Genomic DNA, 27,092 nt, shown 5'->3' on the forward strand with positions numbered 1-27,092 from the left:
CACCTGGCCATGCCTGCCCAGGTTTTGTTAGGTAACCACATTTTAATAGGATTTGTATAACTGTGTAAGGACTCAGTATCCAAATTTGATTGCATTTGTAAAGTATAGATGAAAAGTCATATCTATATTATTAAGAAAACCTCTTTCTTGTTTCCAATAAATGGCGTGTATCTCATTGATTGAAAGCGTGTGTGATCAATTCCCTGAAGGGCAGTGAACAAATTGTAATTTCACATTAGAATAAATAAATGTGTTACGTATTTACTAAGAATATGTTTATTCAGTTGCCAAAACTACACAGTGAAGAATATTTTTATATCATAGATTAATATGCTATATTTCTTGTTTTCTTACTGCGTTCCGTTTCAGTAATTGTAATTAAACTTTATTTTCAGGTTACAATAAACTTAAATATTAAGATATTTTAACTCACAAACATAGTGATAAATTAAAGAAAAATAATTATACATCAATAAATGATGATCTGAACTTATATTGATAAAGACCACATAGTGTTAAGTTTGTTTGTTTTTTATTTTCTTTCATAATCAAAGTATAGTTTTCTCCGAACATTATTATATTTCTCCGGAATTAACATTATTTTTATGTACCATTCTAAACAACAACGAAGTATGCAGAAACCAAAAAGTTAATGGAAACGATGTTTATACAGATACAGGAAAAACTAGTTTCAAACTCAAATAAACTATTTGTGTTACAGAAGTAAAAAGACCAATATCGAGGTTTTCAAGATTGGCATTTCTCGTCAACTATATCGAATAAATATCTTTCAAATAAATTCTTCTGTCATTATGACGCTTCCCTGTAACTCAGTGGTAAACCTAAAGGAATATAACACTAAAAATAAGGTTTCGATACCAGCAATGGGCACAACACGGGTAGCCCATTTGTAGCTTTTTGCATAATGACCAAAAATAAACACTTCTGAAAACTTCTCTTAAATTCAATGGCACTAGGCTTGTATTTTTAACAAAAAGTTAAAAGATGAATATCTACTTGTGAACCTGATATGATATTTTTTTTTCAAGAATGCACATTGTACACACTTTTCTTAAATTTATATATTACCCCTGAAGAAGCATCTCTCGACGAGAAGAGTAAGCAGAACATTCCCTCTATGTTACAGGTCTGATCAGCTAATTCCCGTTGCATGTGCCACCTTACACAGATAAAGTGTAAATGTTCTTTTTCACAATAACATAATCTAAGCTTTCCAGCCGAATTACTTTTTTTACAAGTATATCAGCTCAAATTGGGTATTTATCAGGCATATTGTGAAAAGTAGTAGCAATATAAACTTGCAAGTGCCATTTCTCAAGCATGTTCTCAATTTCTTTTTTTCCCCCCGAATTAGTTTATGTATTGGAATGTTCATATAACATTAGTTTCATTGCACAGATCTCTCCCTCTCAGTGAATCACCAGAGCCAGGATAAATAACTTTGTGACCTAACCGTTTACGACAAATTTTAAAATGAATCGTTTATTTTACTTTATGGGGTTAAAATTATCGAACTCTACTTCGAATTTTCTTCTGTGTTTGTTCAATTTTTTTCTAAGTGATCGCAGAATAAATGAATAGGTCAAATAACGTTTTGGCCACTGAGAGATTTTCGACGAAGTATATTGTACAAAGAAGAAAGAGAGTGGTAACTTGTGCGAAGTTTCCAACACAGTTTCCTTTTGTTCTTCAGCTTCTTTATTAATTTTGAATGTCTGAATAATTGGTTTTGGCTTGGTTTGTTTTTAATTTCTCGCAAACTTACACCAGGGCTATCTGGGCTAGCCGTCCTTAATTTAGCAGTGTAAGACTAGAAGAGGAAGGCAGCTAGTTATCACCACCCACCGCCAACTCTTGGGCTACTCTTTATCAACGAATAGTGGGATTGACCGTCACATTATAACGTCCCACAGCTGAAAGGCCGAGCATGTTCGGTGCGCGGAGATTCGAACCCGCAACCCTCACATTATGAGTCAAGTGCCTTAACCACCTGGCCATGCCGGGCCTAGAGTAATTGAAGAACTCATGCGACAAACGCTTTTTATTTTCTGTACGTGCGTTATTAAATTAATACATAATCGTTCCGTAAAATATATACATCTATCGTGTATGAGAAATTGAAGTTACCAATTTTGTGCATGCGTCTTTAGCACAGTAGGAACGTAAAAATTAATTTGATAAATCATGCAAAAAATAAGATATACATTGAGTTGAATGCAGTGTAATTTTAAAATGTTTTGGCATATATACGTTTGTATGCGTGAAAAACTCTATGTTCAATTTTTCGTTACTAATTAACATAAACACAATTCCTGAGAATACCGTAATAAGAAAAAATACTGATAACTTTCATGGCGGAATTCGATACTTTTGATAATTTAAATATTAACTTTTTTTTTTGTTAGTTATGAATAAGAACTCGGCCTGGTCAGATGATTAGAGTGCTCAACTCGTAATCCGAGGGTCGCGAGTTCAAATCACCGTCACACCAAACATGCTTACCTTTTTAGCCCTAGCCGTTGGGACGTTATAAATCTATGGTCAATCTCACTATTCATTGATAAAAGGTTACCCCAAGAGTTGGGGATGGATGGTGATGACTAGCCGCCTTCCCTCTAGTCTTACATCGCTAAATTAGGGACGACTAGCACAGATAACCCTCGTGTAACTTTGCGCGAAATTAAAAAAAAACAAAACTTGTGAATATTTGTTTTTAAGTGAGATGTCTTTGTGCTTGTGAATTGACCATAAACATTTCTACATTTCTGTTATTGTCATTTTACGTATACCAAAACCAAGTTTTTTTTCGGAAGTATTATAATGTTTGGAAGTATCTTTATATACCTTCTAGGCCATGGAGGGGTGAACCAACTTGGCGGGGTTTTCGTTAATGGTCGTCCCTTACCAGATATTGTACGGCAGAGGATTGTTGAACTGGCTCACCAAGGGGTGCGTCCCTGTGATATCAGTAGACAGTTGAGGGTCTCTCATGGATGCGTGTCCAAAATTCTAGGCAGGTAAGTGATTATTTTGTACTTCTATTTTAAAACTTACTGCTGACAAGGAAGTGTTTATATCAAGCCGTGAAAAGATCCAATCTAATGATTTATTCACTGTAAGATTTCATATGGTTAACATGTTACTTGAAAATTTACTTCAGTGATGAACTTTAATGAAAATACAATATTTTATAGAAATAAACAGAAGGTTATGCTGATAAGTATGGTTTTTAAAACACTTATTTTTTAAATACTTCTGCCATTCTATGTTCCGAATGTCATTTCTTGTTTTCCTTCAGGAATAATCTCTTATTACTACTTTGTTAAAATCATATTTCTCTTCTTTATTGTGTTTATTTATATGCCGTCATACGGCATATATACAATATATATGTCATAATATATACAATATAGTAAATAAAATGTTTAAATGTGCACAAAACACATTGTAGCACATATGAACAGTACAGAGTATTTTATACAGAAAGTGAATTGAATATAAGTACGTATTGAACCTACATGTGTTGACCTTAGAAGTTAGTAAAGTATCGCTTCGCTTGTATTGTTACTTATTGTTGTTGAAAAGTGAAATTTGTTTAGTTAAAAAACAATTGCATATCTTTTAGCATAAGCGCTTCAAATGGATTTTATAATTCAACATTAGCACCACGGTATTCAAGGAAAGTTGACTGTCACAATATCATTCTGTTAGAATTATCAAGAAAGATATAGGTAGGAGATATGCTTGTGTACTTATCACACTAAACTAGAAAACAGAATTTTAACGTATATATTGTTTATATTTCACTGTAAGACTAATTAATGTACGGAAACATGAACCCCTTTGTATTGCAGAGGGAGTATAGAAACTGTTTTGTGAAACTTATTTTGTGTGTATAATAGAACAGTTGGATATATTTTAGAAAATGGTGTCCTTGGAACATTAGAACGGTTTGCACAAGAGTGTGTTTGGAAACAATACTGAAAAATAGTTTCTAACGATGGACAAACTGATATTATGAATAATAGTTTCTGAACGGCACTTCAATTCATATTATGAAAAAAAAAAAAGAATTTTTGTGTAAACAGTGCGTCAGTAGACGCACATACTGTTGTTGTGGCAAGCTATTCACTCTACAATTAATATCTCTTGTTTCGTTTTCCATTTGTGACAAGCTATTTACCTCAGATTAAATACGACTTGTTATTTCTGTAGTAAGCAAATCACTCCAAAATCAATTGTTGTGTGAAGAATATTTTTGAACGGCGCGTATATTGATAGTTTGAATAATATATTTTGAATGGTGTATCAGCTAATTGTATGGAGGATACCTCTGAACGGTATATGAGTTTATAATGTGGAAAATGTGTTTGAACGATGCATATGTTGATAGCTTAAAAATATTTTTTGAATGAAATATTAGTTTATAGTGTTAGAGAATGTTAGCTCTATACATATAGGCTCTTTATATTATCGCTTGTTTTAGTTATCTACGTATAAATATTATGACAACTCTGTAAGTTCACCGTCTCCTCTTATTTCCAGATTGGTCATTTTAGAAACTGACTATTTTAAAGAGTACATTTTTGTGTGTTCGAATTTATCGTTTTAGAAACTGACTATTTGATGAGTTGCTTTGTTGTGTTTCCGGGTTGATCGTTTTAGAAACTGACTATTTGATGAGTTGCTTTGTTGTGTTTCCGGGTTGATTGTTTTAGAAACTGACTATTTGATGAGTTGCTTTGTTGTGTTTCCGGGTTGATCGTTTTAGAAACTGACTATTTGATGAGTTGCTTTGTTGTGTTTCCGGATTGATCGTTTTAGAAACTGACTATTTGATGAGTTGCTTTGTTGTGTTTCCGGATTGATTGTTTTAGAAACTGACTATTTGATGAGTTGCTTTGTTGTGTTTCCGGATTGATTGTTTTAGAAACTATTTTATGAGTTACGTTGCTATGTTTATGAGCTCTTGTTGCTCGAATTTGATAAAGCTTTTATGTTACTTTTCGCGCTTACAAAACTAATGATTTTAGAAACAGATAGGCTTGTGAGTTACATGTTTGTATATGTCAGGACTTCTTCGTAATAATATAAATGTATTTTACACAGAGTTTAATAGATATATGATCAGTCTTAAATTCTACAAATAAAAGGATAATACTTTGAAACAATATATTCTAAAATCCTAGAAAAGAAGAAAATCAATGTTAATGTTCTACCAAGAAAGGTAAGTCAACGTTTCGGCTAAACCGGCTTCCCGAAGTGACGGTAACAACCTATTGTCTTTCTTAATAACGTTAGGACTTTCTCAATTGGCTGACAGAAAGTTCACATTTCAATAATTTCTACAGAAAAGACAACTGTTGGTGAAAAACCTATTGAAAAAAAACCATGAAATAGCTGGAAAACAAACAAATTTGATGTGTTTTTGTCCGAACACTAATGTTCTTGGCTATTTAGAAATTTTCTGACTAGGCAATTCTCAGGACCACAGAGCAAAGATACACGTTTTTGTTTTATTCAGTATTTCTTGGTATTTAGTGAACTTTAAAACTGAACGTTATACTTGGGATTCGAATTTCATACTATATTTGGTTACATCACAGTGTATTAATATTACGCCGAGTTGTTTAGTATATCAAGCTACGGTAGTATTCTGAAATTGCTTGTTCTACCATAGTAATAGATTAGCTAACCTAAAACTAGCTCTGGTACCTGTATATTAAATGGTTCAATATGATGAATTTCACTAATATTGCGTGGAATAATATAATTCATTGAGTTTTATTCAGCATAATTAACTGTTCAATCGCTAAAATTTAGTAACAGTATACTGAGTAGTCTAATATTCCTAAATCTGTTACGCAAATTATTCAATGATTTAATAATATCATTTTAAAGAACTGTATTAATATAATTTGTATTAACGTCAGAGTCCCAACACGTTTAGCTAATATGCTCAACAATAGAAGGTAAGGAAAAAGTGTTAAATTCCGAACAAAGTGCTAAAGTGAAAACGTTTCATTAACCGCCACTACGCCACGTCTCCTACTGTTATCACACGAACAACATTTATTCTCTCGTCTATCTCTTGATATTGATTTTTGATGCTCTCACCAATTTGTTTGCTACCATATTAATAACGCACGAATGTTTTGTTAAGAGAACTTATTACACTGATAGTCTGCGAGTTTTTCAGTTTACTAAAAGCAAAAGGTAAGTTGGTATCAAAGTATTGTTCTAGTTCACATATTTTATTACTCTCATAAAAGGCGTGGTTGTAAAAGTCTCTTTTAATACTTACCAATGTTTCCGAAAAAATAAATGTATGTACATTTGTGTGTATTTCACTGTAGTAAATAGTACGATTTACCTCATTCTGAGGTAAATAGCTTGTCACAATTGAAAAATAGTATAAAAATATGCTACTTCTGGTGTGTCTGACTAGTTTACCACAACAGCAATAAATAGAAAGAAGGCTAAATCTAGGGTAAATATCTTGTCACAATTGAAAAATAGTATAAAAACATGTTACTTCTGGTGTGTCTGACTATTTTACCACAACAGCAATAAGTAGAAAGAAGTGCTAAATCTAGGGTAAATATCTTGTCACAAGTGAAAAATAATATAAAAACACGCTACTTCTGGTGTGTCTGACTAGTTTACCACAACAGCAACAAGTAGAAAGAGGTGCTAAATCTAGGGTAAATATCTTGTCACAAGTGAGAAATAATATAAAAACACGCTACTTCTGGTGTGTCTGACTAGTTTACCACAACAGAAACAAGTAGAAAGAGGTGCTAAATCTAGGGTAAATATCTTGTCACAAGTGAGAAATAATATAAAAATACTCTACTTCTGGTGTGTCTGACTAGTTTACCGTAACAGCAACAAGTAGAAAGAGGTGCTAAATCTAGGGTAAATATCTTGTCACAAGTGAGAAATAATATAAAAACACGCTACTTCTGGTGTGTCTGACGAGTTTACCACAACAGAAACAAGTAGAAAAAGGTGCTAAATCTAGGGTAAATATCTTGTCACAAGTGAGAAATAGTATATAAACATGCTACTTCTGGGGTGACTGACTAGTTTACTACAACAACAATATATAGTAAGAGGTGCGAAATCTGGGACAAATAGCTTGTCACAACTGAAAGGCGAAATAACACAATAATTATGGAGTGGCTGGCTTGCTACAACAATTAATGCAACACTCTGTCAACTCTTGGGCTACTCTTTTCCCAACGAATACTGTGATTGACCGTCACATTATAACGCCCCCACAGCATGTTTGGTGTGACGGGGATTCGAACCCGTGACCCTTATATTGTGAGTCGAACGCCTTAACAACCTGGCCCTTCCGGGCTTAACTCTAGGATGAATAGCTTGTCACAACTGAAACGAAATATGACATACTAACTGTAGAGTGACTGGCTTGCTACAACAATAAAATAGTAAGACGTTGTAACTCCATTCTAAATATCTTGCCGCAGCTGAAAACATAAAATAACACCTTAATTGTGGAGTGACTTTGCTCCAATAGCAATAAGTATAATAATGATAAGTAATAGGACGTGCCAGTTTCGGGTGTTAGTTATTTTTCATTACTGTACTAACAAGAACTACTTATAATGTGACTGAATGCTACAAATATAGTAAACAGTTAAACGTAAGTGGTAATTATAGCCAGTCTGGCTTGACACAAATATAAGGACCACACACTAATGGTGGAGTAAGTAACTCGTCACAATAAGTATTAATTTTGAGTTGGACGTATCAATCCTAGGATTGACATAGCTGTAAAGAGTATATAACACACTAATTCTGTATCACAAATGTAATGAATAAAAACGCATAAATTACAAATAATTTGTTGTATAAGAAAATAATAAAGAGTAATTCAGGCAAGTTGAGATTTTCAAAAGTTTAATAAATACTTAGATTTATGTACTATTTGTTGAGGTAAACTTTACTACTATCACTGTGTAGTTACACAAACAAAATTTAGGGACGACTAGCTTGCACACCTGTACAAAAAGGTAAGAAATACTAAACGTGGTTTTAATTGTTTGTTAAAGCTGTGAGACGTATTAATTCTAACACAATCATTGTAAAGCACTTGTGCATCACTCCCTAAACATTGTGAAATACTCTTTAGTAACTCTCTTATGAGGTACTTACGCATGATTTATCTAAAGCGTTACCAAAGGTATGTTTTTTTGGTAACTTATTTGCGAAAAGTTTACGCATCACTACCTAAACCGTTGCCAAAGATATCTTTGCTGGAAACCTCCCTTTCGAAACACTTATGCATCACCACCTAAACCATTGCCAAAAGTCTCTTTCCTAGTAACTCCCTTATGAAACACTTAAGCATCACTACCTAAACCATTGTCAAAGATCTCTTTATTGGAAACTTCCTTTCGAAACCCTAATGCATCACCATCTAAACCGTTGCTAACGGTATCTTTCTTGTTTACCCCCTTTCAAAAATCTTATGCATCACCACCTAAGCCGTTGCCAAAAGTCGCTTTAGTGGTAACTCTATTTCGAAACACTTATGCATCATCATTTAAACTATTGCCAAAGGTTTCTTTTCCTACTAACCCTCTTTTCGGGTATCGCTACCTGAACAATATAGTTGATGCTCTAGAACAACTGAGTAAACTCAGCTTTCATGTAAGTACTAACAACTGGGTCACTAATCTTTATAGGACAAATGTCTGTGAAAATTCGTATAACAATGAAATTAACGAGCCTAGAGAGTGTTTGCTATACATGACCTGTTTAATGTACCTTTAAAAAGTTCGCAACAGATCCGAACTCTCATCGGCCTTCCCTCACTGTTTCTGTGTGATGGGCCCTCTTTCAAAACTGATCATTCGTTATAAATCGTGTTCACATTACAGTGATAAATTAACGTTCCCTGCATGAGGCCAAACGATATCAAGCTTGAACCCAAGGGAAAAGTTAACGCACGCGCGCCGTTATAGCGCTGAATCTCGTCCAAGAATAGTAGACACATATGCAGTCTATTACTACAAATTTCCATAACAATATCATCCTGTATCTCAGTACATTACAAGCCTACTTGTAATAATGCAGTAAAGTTAATTCGGCGCTCGACTATAGCGTTAGTTTTGGTAAAATGAACGCAAATGCTTCTGCTGACTAAACAGCAACCGTCGCATAGCAAAATACTTTATATAACAAGTTATTTAAATCAACTGTTATTTATTTTAGTTTTCATGTTTGTAATTTTTTTAAATATATATATTTTTGAGATTTCAAATGTTGTAATGTAATTAAATATGGATTTTTAATTATTTATTTATATACTGAAGTACGCATGACATTAAGTAGGCAGCTAAATGCTGTGAATCTAAAGTTATTGTTATATATCTTTTCTTATATCATTCCTATTTCCATACAACAATCTTATTATATGGAATTTTTATACTTATCAGCTATTTATCTTACTCAACAAGCAAAAGTTTCAATGTTTAATCCTTTTTCCGAACTACGAATATTTTGAATACTGAATTCGAAAAGTATATGCACTGACATAAAGTTATGGATTTCATTAAACTCCCTTTGTCTTGACATTATTTTAAATATTTTTTGTTGGTTGTTTTTTTTAATAAAGCAATATCACAAATTCTGCATAAGTTTTGCTTCTGAAGTGAATATATGGTGGTACTTAAGACTCACGATAAAGTTTGAACCTGTTTAGTAAGTTATAGCGGTTTCGAAAATATTGAACAAAAACCTACATTTATATATATGTAAAGTTCTGTTATTACCTGGGAATTAATACAAAGTTTAATCTTATGTACATAATTCTGATAATGCCTAGAATTACTACCAAACTTAAACCTGTATATAAAGTTCTGATAGTGTCTAGAATTACTGCAATATTTAACCTGGTATATAGAGTTTTGAAAGTGCCTTAAAATTACTACAAAACTTAAGCCTCTGTATAGAGTTCTGACAGTACCTTAGAGTTATTACAAAGTTTAAGTCAGAGAACCATCATTGTGCTTTATATTTGCTACAAAGTTTAGGACTTTATATTGCGTAAGTGTAATACGTTATATTTACTAAAGATTTTGATCCTGTATAAAAAGTTATGACAGTATACCTTAAAATGATTAGCGGTTACTATAAAGGTTAAGCCTGTATATACAGAATTATAAAATTACCTTAGACTTACTGAAAAGTTTTATCCTGTGTGCAGAGTTATTGTAGTGCCTTACATTTTTTACAGAGGTTAACCCTGAGATATGCTACAAAGTTTGTATATATTTACAAATTCGTTATATCATCTTTAATTTGCTATAAAGTTTGAGCTTGTATGTAAATGGATTGTGATACATAATGATCTACGATATACAATGAGGCTTAGGTAATTAAACAAAATTGAGTTTTTTGTAAACGACAAAAAGTATTTGTTTAAACAACTGACGTGGTTTGTAAGTTTAATCCACGCATACAGAAAATTCAACTTTCATCGTTGAAATTTCAGCATGGTGAATCACGTAAAAACAAAAATATGTATGGGTATTCACGTTTGTTGAAGTTGAGTCTATAGTGGGCTTTGGAAACTACGCCTTTTATATTAACTCCTTGTATTAACGCCTTGTATATTAACTCCTGGAGAATGTTTAATATATTTTTGTATTTAGAGTCAATGTGTTCGAGTACATTAATTAAATATAACAGTATGTCTCTAGAAACCTAGACGGATGTCTTGTGAGTTTATTGTACGATGCATTTCACTAAGTATGTGTGTTATTTTAAATGCTGTTTTTCCTAATTTGTGGGTAAGTAAAGCTCCCTACGATTATTTCGTGGCATCCAAACATTTCATAAATGTATAGGCGATCGTAAAGTATGAGGCTAGCTGGTTTCGTGTAAGTGTGGTGTTGCGTGAGCACGCGTACTTTTTGGTGCCTTTGTTTGCAAGCCGACAAAATGGTCTCTCTAATCAAGAAGAATGCCTTTGTAAAACTCTCCAAAGAACACCTCCCTGCCATATTATTCTACCGTTCGGACCTCATCGTTATGGTATTATACACGTAAGTTAAATTAGCAAAATTAAATTTTCGGAAACGCATGATTTCGAAATTGCGTGTACGATACTAGCCAGAAACTTGGCACGTGCAGAGGGGCCATATGGAAGAGTGTGGCGGGAAGTACTAGTGACAGCAGCTATGGTCAGTCTCATAGCGAATTTTCTGAGGTCGATGGTTTAGTTGTGGGTTCTTGTAATTGGTTATAAAACACACTTCATCGTGTTCCAACACGGAAGAGAATGAGAAGACAAACAGAATTGCCATCGAATCCGAGAAGCGATGCGTTTGGCGGTGAACGGAGAGCAAAGTGAAACTGACAGCGGTGTTGTTCGACTGATGAGGAACACAGCTCTCGCTGATTTTACTGTCTGCTTTGATTACGTTTCAGGCCAAAACTTTGGTGTGTTGGTTTAACGACAGCATCATCTTCTAGTTCATACTCATGTAGGATCTGGGGTCATTCCAGGCACAGTTTAAATAGTCCCAACTTTCTATCGATGGTTCTCTACATCGATGGGAATCCTTCCGATAAAAACCGGTAGTATGTTCTCAGGTTTCAACCTGTACTGAAGAACCGATTTGTCGTTCATCACAAGACGCCTACAACCCGGATCGAGTCTATTACATCCGGCATGCACCTCTTTATTCATTTAACTTAATATCCTAGCCTACAGTCAGGTTAGATTTCTGTTACAAGTCGCTCACAATCCGTAGGAATGCTTTATCAGCCGCCGCCTGGGAAAACGTAATAATTAGCCCGAAACTCCTCCCTTCACCCGCCCACGCAGTCGTCTTATGTGCCGCTGTAATCTAGATAGACAGATAAAGCTTAGGATATCACATGTTCTAGTCAACATTCAAGATATTTGTCATCCTTAATTTTTAGTTGCATTATGTTATCTGTACCATAAGGGAGAAGGAAAAAAATGTTATTGAAGTTTAGGCTTAATAAAAACTTTCTCAATCTATTAATGAAACCTGTAACTACAATCAACATTTTAAGGACATTTTAATTTGTATAATTCATTCTAGAAATGTGCATGGATAAAACACGTTTTCAGATTATTTGTAACGAAACACACATTCAAAACACATTAGTTAACAGTTTGTCAAAATACGTATATAATTAAAACAGAGAAAAATGTGTTACAAACTTCAGAATAGTCGTATAATTTATTCTCTACTCAAACATATAATCTGCTAGTTGTGTTTATCAGTGCTGTTTTTCAGATTGGACTCATTAACGACATGGTCATGATTTTCGTTCATAAGCACTCTCATTAAGCTATTTTTTACCAGCCACTAATTAATCAAGTCCGTATTGGTCGCTCATTTGGCAAGTCTCGTTGTTAAGAGATATAAATATCTGTCTGTTTGTCGGCTGTACATATAAATATACTGATGAATGAAATTCAAAGTAATATTTAAAACCAGGTTTTATCGTGATGTTTATGGACAGTGGTGCTTTTAGAGGTGTGTTCCTCAGTGAAAAAATATGTTGCGATATGAAATTAATATATGATTGCAAGTTGTCATTCTTTATTACATTTTCACTTTTAAAGTTAAAAGAAAAATACACACCATATTAGACTCCTACGCTTTGTACCTAAATACTGGTTTTGCACGGCAAGAGTTACTTTTCACTATATGCACGTTTTCACAATGAAAACACTTGTGGTTTACTTGTGTGCTCTACACTGTAGCAGTCAATTTTCATTCGGTACACAATATGTAATTGAATTGTAAAGCGACAACACCCTAACATCTATAGGAACTTTGTCACTTTAAACATAGTAGTATATTTTTCTTCCTGTGTATTGAAAATCTATATAACGATGCACTGGATATACACTCAAGAACCTACTTCTGTTTTATATACATACAGTGTAAATAAACAGTTGTTGTTTATGGTCCCATTGGTTTCTTATTCATAATGTTTTCATTTTTAAAAACATGTGCTCACCCAAGAGTTAATTGGATAAATTCGAGCTTAATACAGAGAAGAAATAGGCCCCTAGCATCACATTGTGGTACTATAAATGTCACAACAAATAAGTATTTCGTTTATTTTAGCCTCTCAAAAATATGATTATTTACGTTGATATTTTTCTGTCTCTTGATTTAACGAAAAAAGAAATAGGCATGAAAGGCGATGTTTAGTAAGGTGTAATAAAGAACTTTAAAGACATAAAGTAGTACAAGTTCTTAAACATTTTTATTTCCTGGTATACGCAGTTTTCGGGACACAGCACATACACGCGAATATTCGTATTGTATGTTACTTTTTCAGTCCACCTTGGTACCTTAACTTGTGTAGTGGGTTATTTCATCATTGTTATTTTTAACACAAGTTATTTTCAGCATATCCAATTCTTTTACTTAACTATTAAGCTTTTTATAATTTATTTTCACGAAAGTTATTTCATGTTAAAATATTACATTTTAAACCCTATACTTCTCTAGTTGTGTAACTTCTATTTATTTAGATACAAGCACATGATTACTATTATTTACTGTTCAGTAAAAATGAACCATTTCCACTTTGCTATTGCAATATTCTAGATCTCTTCATCACATCATGATTTTATTTAATGGATGATGACTGCTAATTTTGTTCAATCATAGTTAAAAGTATTAAATTTCGCTTAAAAGAAATTTTTGTACATTTGTTTCTGTTGCCAAGCTTTAAGGACAACTGTATAATTAATATACACCGCTTCGCAATTTTATAAAAACTTGTTTGTGAAATGTACTTCATTTCACTTAAAAGTTTGTTAACACAGGTTTATACAAGAATGATCAACAATTCCCTGTATAGAGTTGACTAACTTACAACAGATTCTTAAAATAAATAACGCCATTGGGTTTTCTTAAGCTTCCTGAGCCAGATTTAAAGTTATAAGTACATTTCAAAGCATCTGGGGGTATGTGTATAGTATTATATTCCCCAAATAGCTCATTAAAGAGAATAGTTTGCCTTGTCTACTATTTCTAAATCCTGAGTTATTATATCAAATTCTGCTCGACGATTGTCTAAGCTATTTTAATAGTATAGATCTGTGTTTAATTTAGGAGGCATAATATATTCCAACACTTCTAAACTAAATCACTTCATACCACTCATATCTGCATGCTCTCACAAGGAGGATGGTGGTTTTTCAGCACCCATTTTAACAATCCAATCGCCCAAAAATCTATAGGCTACTTTACCGGTATGTTTTCTTATGGTATACGAGGGTTGAAAGGGTAGTATGACTGATTAATCAGGGAGCATACGTTTTGCTGTGTGGTTTTATTTAGTGTGATAATATTTGAAACAAATTCTTGGATGTATTGCTCACAAGAATAGCTAATATTTTCATAATAAAGTACAAAAGAACCCTTTGAAATCCACATTTGGTTTTGCATAAATACTAGAAAAATTAAACTTTTTCTAGTACTCATGGCATCTAGCTAATGTCTCTTTTTGGTTTTAAACGTTCGCTTCGCATCAGAGGCCTGTTTTAGTTTAAAGATTTCAAGCGTGTTACAAGATGTAAAGTTGATAGCCCAGAATCTTCAAGAAAAACGCCTGCTCGGTTTGTTAGTCGTTAGTAATGTGTTTTACATTGGACTGAAGCCATGACTTAGTCCTTCTGAAGACCTTTTTCTCTTTGGAGCTGTCATTTCACGTGAGTCTGCGGTTGAGGTGATCCACAAAATTGTTTCCAAAGAACCCAGTTCATTCACTTACTTCCCAGAAGAGGAAGACGGGGCGGGGAGAAAAATCACCATTGTGAAAAGGAAAGATCAGAACAAAGAATACTTGTTGTGTGATGGGGTAAAATGAGGTGCTTTTACTTCCCCTCTCGTTTAGTATTGAAATGCCCAAGTTATATTAATAACCCAGTTGCTGTTTCTTTTTTTAAATCTTACCTACATAATGTCGTATATGAATGAGCTTACCTTTTAAAATGTTTAGTGGCACACTATTTTTTATTCGTCTAACAGACTTGTTTATCCTCATATTGCACACAAATACTGACTTTGTAGCTAATAATGAATACCCTGTATTTGTAGCCTAAAATAACTCCAAATTGACACATTTTATTGGTTAATTAATCAAGTAAGTTTTAATGTATTTTCAGCTTCATGATAATGATAAACAGCACGTCGTTTCTTGTTTGTTTATTTGTTTTTTTATTAAGTTACTTAATTAGCTAAAATCAGGACTGCCAGTTTTAAAAATATATTGGCAGATTTCAAACTGTCTTTAATGCCTTTATAATATTTTTCTGTCTCTTTTTTTTGTACTAGACGGTTGACAAAATGCATCTTTATTAAAGCGATTCGAACACAAATATTTCGGATATATTTTTGGATAATACATTTTCGTTAACTTGGTGGACAATAAACTTGTATTAGAAAGTTATTTATTTTATTTATCATTTATCAGTTTTCATTAAATGAGCTTCTTGGTGTGTTTTATTGAGTAGCGTCTTATTATCGCACATGTTTAGATGTTTTACTGAGCTATAAAAAAGTCTTGTAATTTATTAGTATACATGTTGAGGTGTCCTATTGAGCTTTAAAAAGAAACAGTACCTTATTATTGTACATGATTCATGACTCATTTTGTTGTATAAACAAGCGTTATATGCTGATAAACTTTCACATGTTTGACTGAGCTAGGTAATAATATGTTCTTTCAACAGATCGACTTTAATATTATAATCTGTTTAATCTAACACCTTATTAATTTAGTATAGTAATTAATAAATTTATCTCTCTTGGAAAATGCTTCCTTTAGGAAAGAGTACATAAATTTCTATAAAAATACTTTCATATAAGCACATTCTCAATTCTAATAATAATCAAATTAAGTTGTACTAAAACATATATCAAACTCAAGCAAATCAATATATCTTTAAAAATTACTACTTATCTAAATTTTTGGCTACTTCTTACAGCCTTCATTTTCAAACTCTTAATTTATTTACACAATTCTTTGTTTATCTTATTTTTTATTTCATGTTCATTCTTATCTCCCTTTCTTCTTTTCTCTTTAAATCATTGAAAGTCCTTGTCTTTTAACTTTATACCTCTTCACACTCTCGGGTTTTGTCCATAGGTTCTATTTTCTCTTACATTTTCTATACTTCCGTTATTTTACGATTGTCTGTTTTTTCTGTTCTCTATAGATATTACCAGTTTTTAATATTCTATTCCTTCTAATTCTTTGAAACAGTGTGCGTCATTGTTTATATTTTTATAATATGTACAATAAGTTGTTTGCTCCACTACGCTTCGGTTTTTCTTGTTATTCTCTTATATTTGTCAGACCTTTGACCGATTATTGTGAAAACTATAAACTTCCAAGTTCAATTCTTTGATTTTTTCTCATTTTCTAAATACTTGGTCAAAGTTCTAGCTAGTTTTTTTTTTCTCTTCTGTTATCATTTCTTCTTAATTCAATTAAACTTTTCATATGCTTGATTTAACACCTGTTCCAATGCATTTTCAATCATAATTAATAGATTAATTGAATTCATAATGAACTTAGAGGTATAAAAGCCGTTTAATATAATACTCTCTATTTTAATTTGCTTTAACTTATTAAATTTATTCTTCACTGATTATTGTTTTTATTTTATGTACAGAAAAAATAGTTAACAAATATTAATTGCATTATACCTACCGTTACATGCATTATTTTAGAAAGAAAGTAAACCCGTGAAGAGCCAGTTTTTCTTTTTCGTACAAACATCAATATTATAACACTGTAGAATTTTCGTTAGATTTCGTCGATAATAATTTTGTAATCTTAAAAATAAACCGATCGCATTTGTTTACATACGTTCGTTTATCTGAATCATTAGCCAAGTCATTTGACGTTTCCTTGCACTTTAAATTGTTTCTCAATCAACAATTATGAAACGGGTACTGAGACAGCTTGCTACAAACACAAATACTTTCAATGTGACCTAAATTGACGTAAGCTACATTTTCATTTCTTAGTTGTTACATAACTTACTGGTAGAAGCATTACATATATAAACTGACTAAAATAACTATCCTATGCAAAACAGATTACATCACACACACTAGAGGGCTGTTTGTTTGTTTTTCAGAATATTGGGACAATAATGTCAAAATGAATCATCTTTTGTATTCAGTTCTTGTTGTGATGTGTTTACAAACATAAAATAGTTCTCTGTTTTTTGCACTAAATCTCATCATTATTATTTGTTATGCAGATATTATGAAACAGGGTCCATAAAGCCTGGCGTCATTGGTGGAAGCAAGCCTAAAGTAGCCACTCCTAAGGTTGTTGATGCAATAGCTTCCTACAAGAAACAGAATCCCACCATGTTTGCCTGGGAGATCCGAGACCGCTTACTAGCTGACGGAATTTGTGACCAGGATAACATTCCCAGCGTTAGCTCTATTAACAGGTAAGAATATCATCTGTATCGTTTTACTTCTTTACCTATGAGGCCCGATGGTTCGAATCCCCGTCGCACCAAACGTGATTACCCTTTCAGCTGTGAGGGCGTTATAATGTAACAGTCAATCCCACTATTCGTTGGGAAAGAGTAGCTCAAAAGTGGGCCGTGGGTGGTGATGACTAACTGCCTTCCCTCTAGTCTTACACTGCTAAATTAGGTATGGCTAGCGCAGATAGCCCTCGTGTAGCTTTGCGCGAAATTCAAAACAAACCAAACTTTATACCAGAACAATAATACGGTAGATATAGTTAATACTGTAAACTTTGTAAACGACGCTCGCCCTTTCAGCTGTAAAGGCGTTGTAAAGTTACGATCAATCCTACTATTCGTTGATAAAAGAACAACCCAAGAGTTGGCAGTAGGTGGTGATGACTGTCTACCTTCCCTCTCGTCTTACACTGCTAAATTAGGGACGGCTAGCGCAAATAGCCCTCGTGCAGCTTTGCACGAAATTAAAAAACAAACAAACAAAACTCTTTACCTGTGTATTTACCTTTCTTCCCTTTATCACAATATGAGTATTTTCTAACAGATAAACGTGTTGTTTAATCGGGTTGTATTAGTGCATTCAGTTACTAAGATTTTGGTTTCAGAGCAATTATGAACTGAAAATTAAATATGCGGCCATGAAATAAATATTTCGTATTTGTTGCATTCAGTTGTTTTTTTTTCCAAAAAGGTTTTTGAAGACAATAGGTCAAGTTAGCTAAATTTCTCTGCGTTTTACCAAGATCAACATCAAAAAATGGTTGCTAAATCCATACGACTTTGTCTAGGCTCTTAATAACCAGTAAATCACTCACACCTGTATAGTTTAGTTTTAGAATGATAAACACAAGTGATTTTGAATATACAATTTTATTATTAATCGAATGATGTTTTTCTTAGGAAATCTTAACTACATCGTAACTGCGTAAACACTAAACCAAGAACATAGCTTAGTTTTATCATTTTCATGAAAGCAATAAGGTTTTGGTTTATTTTCATTTACATACATATATCAACTATATATCACTTCTGGCATAAGTTAAACCAGCTGTCTCCCTGCAGGATGTACTATGACCATTTTCACTGAAGAGGTACACAAGTAACTATTTGTTGTTTGCATATGTCTGAATTGTAGACTGCTGTAAATTCAGACGTTTAGGAGTTGCGCAAACATAAAGAAAGGCCGTAGTGATTTAGTGGTCATAACGCAGCAGTGCTGGTTAGTCCGTCACAAGGGGTAAACACATAACCAGTGGCGTATTCACTATGGGTCGAAAGTAAAGGAACGCCACGACTTCACAGGCCTATGACTTCCTGTAATATTTATTAATTTGGTGGAGATGATTTTTATAGTTTTCCTCTGGAGGAAGAGGAAGGAGGATGAAGGTTTACAGCAGGCTGGAAGCTTGAGGATTTGATGTACTGCAGTGATAGCAATACCGAGGAAAACAAGGAAAACTTGTAAACTATTTTATACCACTAAACAGAGATATCTAAATGTACGGGTCGTTTAGTGTTGGATGAATGGACAAACAGACAAGCTAAAAGATGGGGCAAGGTGATTGGTAGATAGAAGAACAAACAGAAAAGCAGAAGGATAAAGACAAACAAATAGAGAGAAATTCGTTTTCTTTTTATGTTTCTAGAAGAGCATTCTAATTCACGTAGTATATCAAAAAGAAATGCTAAGACGTGAGAACATAGCCTTAATGCTTGTCTAAATGACCCGTAACTTTGTTGCTAATGGCACTATTCAATGTATTCTCTCATACGAAAGGTCAACTAACTTCTAAATCTTAGCGTTTATAAAAGACATCAGATATAATCACACATGTCTTAAGTGCTCTCTTAACTATATCACTTTAATTAGTTGCTTATACTTCTTGAAAAGGAATAAGTAGCGCCAAAGTATACTTCTATACTTATCTCCTCCAGCCTGAGTGGCACAACGGTATATCTGCGGCCTCACAATGCTGGAAACGGGGGTTCGATAATCGTTATGGGCAAAACACAGATACACCATTTTGTAGTTTCGTACTTACTTACAAATAAACAAACCTACACTGATTATTTTCCTAAATGTGTTCGCACATTGTGTAAAATTTTTAACAATGCCATATAATAAACTAAATAATTGCAACGCTCCTACAATTCTTTATTTATATTAACTATTTTCTTCAAAGTGTTCACACACGATACTACATTCTTAATCACTATATATAATAAATGAAACATATACTACACCCCTACAGTCTTATACTTTTCACTACTGTTTTCCCTACGACACGTGGTATTAAAGGTCACTTTTTTCAATAGTCATCCATAACCTGCTGATGACCTAAGAAGGTCGAAACTTTGTTACTTATTTTAAATAAAAGCTTCTTTTGCTCAAATAAGCTATCTCTACCATGTATATATATATTTACATCACGTGACTTCCTTGTCATCATACATAATCCAACTGATGTTACGTGTATTATTTTGTTACTTTAATGAGCTCGTTCCATTGTTTCCTGATCTCTATTTTATTACATGTATTGTTTTGTTACTTTAATGTACTCGTTCCATTGTTTTCTGACCTCTCTTTTATTACATGTATTGTTTTGTTACTTTAATGAACTCGTTCCATTGTTTTCTGATCTCTCTCTTATTACATGTATTGTTTTGTTACTTTAATGAACTCGTTCCATTGTTTTCTGATCTCTCTTTTATTACATGTATTGTTTTGTTACTTTAATGAACTCGTTCCATTGTTTTCTGATCTCTCTTTTATTACATGTATTGTTTTGTTACTTTAATGAACTCGTTCCATTCATGATGAGGAGAAACTCACTTGAAGTAAAAATGTATTCAGTTGCTCTCTTTGTTAACCTGAAGTTGACCTAAGGAGGCCGAGACGTTGTTCTGTACTTTAATTTAAGTTTTAATAACCATATCAGCTGTCTTTAAAATACATTTTTAAATACGATTATCAGATAATGACTATTTCACTGTAGTCGTACGATTATCAGATAATGACTAATTCACTGTAGTCGCACGATTATCAGATAATGACTAATTCACTGCAGTCGCACGATTATCAGATAATGACTAATTCATTGTAGTCGTACGGTTATCAGATAATGACTAATTCACTGTAGTCGCACGGTTATCAGATAATGACTAATTAATTCACTGTAGTATCACGGTTATCAGATAATGACTAACTCACTGCAGTCGCACGATTATCAGATAATGACTAATTCATTGTAGTCGTACGGTTATCAGATAATGACTAATTCACTGTAGTCGCACGGTTATCAGATAATGACTAATTAATTCACTGTAGTAGCACGGTTATCAGATAATGACTAATTCACTGTAGTCATACGATTATCAGATAATGACTAATTCACTGTAGTCGTACGATTATCAGATAATGATTAATTCACTGTAGTCGTACGATTATCAGATAATGACTAACTCACTGTAGTCTCACGATTATCTGTTTATTTCTTTCATATCTCAACACGTTTCCGGTCCTGTTAAAGGGCAGTAATATTTCAAACCTGTTAAACGTGGAAAGTAAAATTAATAGGATTATCCTCTTATTTTTGGCCAAACGTTTTCACAGCTAGTGGATTACACTCCTTGTAAGTGTAATCTTGCACATAATATTAGCACACTTATAGGCTAAAGTTTTGTTCATCTTTTCAACCGTCATTTCAAGATGTCACATTTCAGAATGTAATTCACGTAACGATCTAAAATAATTAGTCGCTTTTGATGTAATATAATTTTTTTTATTTCGTGGTGAAACGACTACAAAAACACATCAATACGATTATATAGAATGTTTCCTGAAATCAACTACATAGTGCAATCAGTTACTGACACATATATCGGAAGTATTTGCATAATTATATGATTCAATACGAGATCTTGTAAAGGGTAATGTATGCCATAGATAAATAGACGGATGATTGGTTTTATAGATAAAAACATGACAGGATCTTATGCAAAAAGATAGGACTTCAGTGTATTTTATCATATAAAAGATAAAGATCTAAGATGTGAGGCTTTTAGTGCCTATCGCTTATTAATTAGTTTTCGTTAATAATTTACCGAGCCCACGCCAAACTTTTGGGATTGAAATCCCCACGAGAGACCTCACAAAGAGATTGAAAGGAGATATTCTATTAGAGAAAATTACTAACACCAAGGGTCCTATCAGATCTCTCCGAAACAAGCGCGGCTGCTTTTCCCGACGGGAAGGTCTGCAGAAAGTATCTTGTTGTATGACCGTGGTTTGTAGACGCTGAAAGCTTAAGTCGATTACAGGTGATTAGGCCCAACATCTAGGTCTGTGGTAGCTAGCTGCAGCTAGTCAATCATTGCTTGTATAGTACGCGTGTATACATGTGATTTTAAACCATGTTTGGGCCACATTAAGGAGAGAGGATGCATGAGCACGTGGGAAATGTCACTGATTTTGAGAAGTATTTATTATACAGCTTTGGAAGTTTCAGAGTATCGTGTGTTAAAGACTAAGCTGTATAGAAGTTTGGAGGACCCTCCAAGGAATTAGGCTTATAATAGACTCCCGGGGAGCAGTCCTTACAACCAGGTCAACAACTAATAAAATTTGAACTAGTTGTTGTCAGGGTGGTCTCTTAGTCTTTAGAAGCTGTTTTTGTTGCAATTTGGTGATTTTTCACGAAGAAACAAAAAGGAAACAAATCTAAATAATTTCAATACATATCTAAGTTTCCACATATTTGTGTGAGCACAATGAATCTTGATTTATACTCAAAACAGAATATTAGCCACGACTTTTTATTGGACAATGACAGAGGACATGCATCAAATTTGACGAAAACATCAACGTATTTTATTCCTTTTGAAACGTGGTTCTTCTTTACTTCTTACACAGATATTCGATATTTACTTTCATGCCATGCCTTCCACGTGTTTAACCTACCGCATGTGTATGCTGATTATGGTGAAATATTTTCTGTAGTGTATTAAAAGATATAGTTTGAGTAAAATATGATCATGATATATAGAAATCACGGAAGCAAAGAAAAAAGTCTGCAAAATTATTTGTAGGTTTTAAGATTAAAATCCACAAAATGTTTTATGATGTAAAATAATAAGGATGTAGAAAAAAATTGAGAATGCTGTCTAACAATATTAACATTTTCTTCAAGAATATATATGTATATCGCGTATTTTTGTGTATGTTTACATATATATAAACAACCTATCTGATTCATTGAAGCATAGAGTGAAGAAATTATATGCTGAGTATTATACTGAATATATATATATATGTATGTATGTATATATATATATAATAACTAAAGTCAGTATTTATCGAACAATTTAATCAAATTAAAGAGTCTTCATCGTACGCTAACTAGCACGAGATGAAATCATCGTTAAAAACAAGCCAAATGCATTACATAAAATGTGAGTGCGTTTATCGATAGCTTTAGCTTTTGTACAAGAGCTCGAGAATGAACCTGCACTTTCTACAGAGTTGTTCCTTTGTCTTGCACGTCCCGAGCGCTAAATGGCGTTTGCATGTACTGTTCTTGCGATAATTCACCATCGATGACCTTAGCCGAAGTCAATCAAACCTTTAACCACGCCTGGGAAGGTTTGTAAGTTTTAAGGGGTACTCCCCCCACCTATTATTCTGGTAGTTTGACAGCGGTCGAGCCATCTGTCTGCTCTTACTGTTCGCCGTTGTGTTCGTATACACGTCCAAGCTCGAGTCAAAGCTAGGTGACGTTGGTCATTATGGGTAGAGTGAACGATTTGATATTCGGGGCGAGAAAGCTTACTTCTATTCCATCTTATAGTGTATTCAACTCGAGCGCTATTGAGTTGATTTGACTTTAGTAAGTGCCAGTCTGCGTCATACCAACCGTGTGCAGCCAACCAGAAGAAACATTTCTGTGAATATATTGTCTATCAACTTCTCAGTTAATGTACCTGAGGAGTTACTGTCACCAACAAATGGGGAAAGGGGGGAATATTCTGCCTCTCAAACTGAACCCTTACGGAGTATGGCATTATAAACCGTCTGTCAGAAGTAGCATCATAACGCTTTATGAAAATAGATGGACTATGTACAATTAAATAAATCCTAATCTACGTCTTCTTATTGACTTTGCCAAATTGACAGTGACATTTCTCAAAATATCTGTTTTAAGAAGTTTTATAACATTGTTATTACTCATACGCATAACGTGTCAGATTTTTATATACTTTAATAACAAATTTTATTCATATTTTTCTTTTGACAAAACACTTGAAACCTTTTACTTAAGCCTAAATTCACAACAAATTACAAAATCAGATGTCTACTCTTTTGACATATCCTACATAACAGAAAATAGATCAGAGTAATATTCTTGATGTCTTTGTCACATATTTTAATGAATATTGAAGATAATCCTTTTAATATCTTTATATTAAATAATTTGACTTGTTTCTCCTCCTCATACAGTTCGATAGATTCACGAATTCCCCATGTTTTCGGTTCAAAATAATGACTAGTTTTAAGCTGATAAACATTCTAAAAATATTTAGTAGCTAACTATAAATACAGGAAGAGATAAGATAAAGAGATTAACGTAAAAGATACAAAGTCGTGTAAGTTGATCATTAAATTGCTTATTTTCGTATTAAACTTGTGTCCTTACGCGTCTTTCCTTCATATAATGGCTCCCCACTCCATGAAAATACGTCTAAACTGTCAGCTTAATTGTAAAAACGTACCAGACAATCATGACCTGGTAGCCTAGTTTTATTCATTTCCAACTCTGGCCTGCCTCTCCATCCCACCCCACACGTGTTGATGAAGTATGAAGCTGATTCTGATAACGTTGTTTTATTATTTCATACATAAGACATTGTTATAAATATTTTTATACACTATAACTGTAAAGTTTGACGCATATAAAATGCAACATTATTTATTTTCTAAAACACCTTTTATATATATATATATATATATATATATAGAGAGAGAGAGAGAGTTCAATATATGTAGAGGAAAATCCTCGTATGAAGATTTTTTTCCTCTATGTATACTGAATTTTACATGTAATTTTCTGTTAACTTATTTTCATGATTTTAACAATATTAGTTAATGCACTGATATAAAGAAAAACACTAAAACATGAATAAACTTCACACTTTAAAAATATTGCTTCTTCTTTCCTCTTAAACTTTGCTCTTACTTACAAGATGTTTAAGAGTCATTTTTAAACAGGTACAATGTCATTGTTCACGTTTAAATACTGAACACTGTTTTGGTTATTTACGTGTAAATACACACGTCATTACCTGTGTATTATTAAAAATTTCTGATTTTTGTATTATTTCTGTATTATTAGTCATTATTTTGTACATAATTTATGTTCATATTTAAAAGTCAACGTTTAGTTAAAAGAAGACGGAATACGCTTACATAGCTTCTCTAATGTCTTAATTGTAAAAATTATTTCAGTTTACTGTAGTGCATAAAGATATAACTTTAAAACCTATATACATTCATCTCTAGTCATCAGTTGTTTCAGAAATACCTTAACTACACAGATATTACACTCGTAGAAGGTAAAAAAAAACAACAAAAAACTCTCTTATGAAGATCTCCAAATCTCCGTTTCATATTATTCGATTCTCAAAATACATCAGACAGAAAGAACTGACAATTGCCAGAATGTATTCCAACGTAAATAAGGCAAAAAAAATACTTTTCTAGTGATCTTGACTTCCGATTTAATCTATAGATTAGTATAACCTTATATAAATTACAAACCTACTTTAAGGCATACACAAACATTAATCAAGCGTTCTAATTAAGTGTTGGTTCAAAGCACGTTCATACAGCACATTCTGTTGATTCGTTTATGTTTGTGTGTATGTGTGTGAATTTGACTAGGAACTGAAAAGACTTACTATTTAGCATAAACAAACCCTAATGCACTTGATTTAGCATTGCCATATTCAGTTGATAAACATAATTTGGTATTGCCAATAATCTGCGTTAATAATCTTTATGCTGTAAACGTGGAGTTCATGTAGCGTGTCTAATAATTCCACCAACGAATTCTTATTCCTGTCTTTACAGTTTTATGTTTTGTTCATGCTAGTATCAAGTTACATGCTTGAAGTTTTGTCATATTTTCTTCAGAAACAAATTTACTCGATCGGTTACAAACGATATTAATTTGATGCAAAACAACTTAGGGCACAAAGAATAACAACCAAGAAAACAAAATCTAAAAATGACAATCAGAATAAATAAACAAATCAGTATTGTCAGTGTTTATCGTTCTTAAATATACAGGATGTAGGGAAAATCTGGAACCATAAGTTTTCAACGAATTTCACAGAATGTTTTCCACATGCTCTCCTTGTAATTCGAAATAAGTTTGGATTAACATGTTTTGACAGCACCATAATCAGTTGCTTATTTGAAGTTTAGCAAAGCTGCAAATCACGTATGGTTTCAGACTCTTCAGACGCCTTGTCTAATGAACCGAATCATGAACATTAAAAATTTGTAAAAATTACTTATTTTAAAAAGTCCTCTAGGTGGGTCAGCGGAAAGACTGAAATCTTATGATGTTAGAAACGAGGGGTCGATCACTAAAGTGGGCACAACACAGACAGGCGTTCGTATAAATTTGTACTCAACAAAAATAAGCAAATGCTAAAAAACAATATAAAAAACACAAGGAAATTAACTCTAAATATGCGGATTAGTCATTACAACCGGTGTCACTGAATTATTTTTATTTTTGTAATAATTTGTCAATAAATATGCTATATATATAAAGAGAGAGAGAGAGATAAAGACATATAGATATAGATAGATAGGTATTTATAAGATATTTTGTTTACATTACTCTATATATTTGTAATAACAGAGCTTTAAAATAATTTGTTGAAAGTACAAAGCAATTGAAAGGAAAGTACACTTACGTCTAACTGCTTGGTACATTTCTGGTACTATGTGAGTATAATCATTCTATAAATTTCGTTTCATTATATTCTATCTTAAAGTTTAGTTATAAAATTGTTCCTATGAAACGTGAAAGGTTTGCCAGGGGATACTTGAACTGATGCATGCTGTCAATGTATGGGTTATTTAGGAAATTAAAGAGGGTGTGGGGGTCTGCTGTTCATTGTGGTTTCATAACTTTTCTAGGTCTATGTTGATACATTACTGATGACATGAGCGGCACGTTATGCACGACAGCCCGCAGCACGCGACGTGCATAAGCTCCAGATAATAACGAGAGCTTAATGTCTACATTTGTATTTGATGTATATGTACACAACTGTGTGTACATATCACAAATGTTGATGTAAAATGTCTAGTTTCCTGACAAGAATTATAAACTGATATCAGGAAATAGTTTAATCTTAAACTGTGTTATAAAGTATGTCTGCTAAAAAACTCACTGAGTGAAAAAATAAATTTTCTGAGAGTGAAACATTAACAAATATTCCCATAATG

The 27,092-nt window shown here is 33.0% G+C and overlaps 1 protein-coding gene across 16 annotated transcripts in view; it reads left to right on the forward strand.

Annotated features, from left to right (window-relative positions):
* The window catches only part of LOC143244923 (paired box protein Pax-5-like), a 132,866-nt gene that overhangs the window by 77,823 nt on the left and 27,951 nt on the right, over positions 1-27,092 (forward strand). For all 16 annotated transcript variants that reach the window (XR_013025383.1, XM_076490469.1, XM_076490468.1 and 13 more), the window contains 2 exons: positions 2,873-3,038; positions 17,333-17,530. Coding sequence is in view for 15 of the 16 variants with exons in the window: in XM_076490469.1 (XP_076346584.1) it covers positions 2,873-3,038; positions 17,333-17,530 (364 nt within the window). In the remaining variant the exon portion in view is untranslated. The remainder of the gene's footprint in view (positions 1-2,872; positions 3,039-17,332; positions 17,531-27,092) is intronic.

This window comes from Tachypleus tridentatus, chromosome 2, assembly GCF_004210375.1.
Source record: "Tachypleus tridentatus isolate NWPU-2018 chromosome 2, ASM421037v1, whole genome shotgun sequence".
Lineage (NCBI taxonomy): Eukaryota > Metazoa > Arthropoda > Merostomata > Xiphosura > Limulidae > Tachypleus > Tachypleus tridentatus.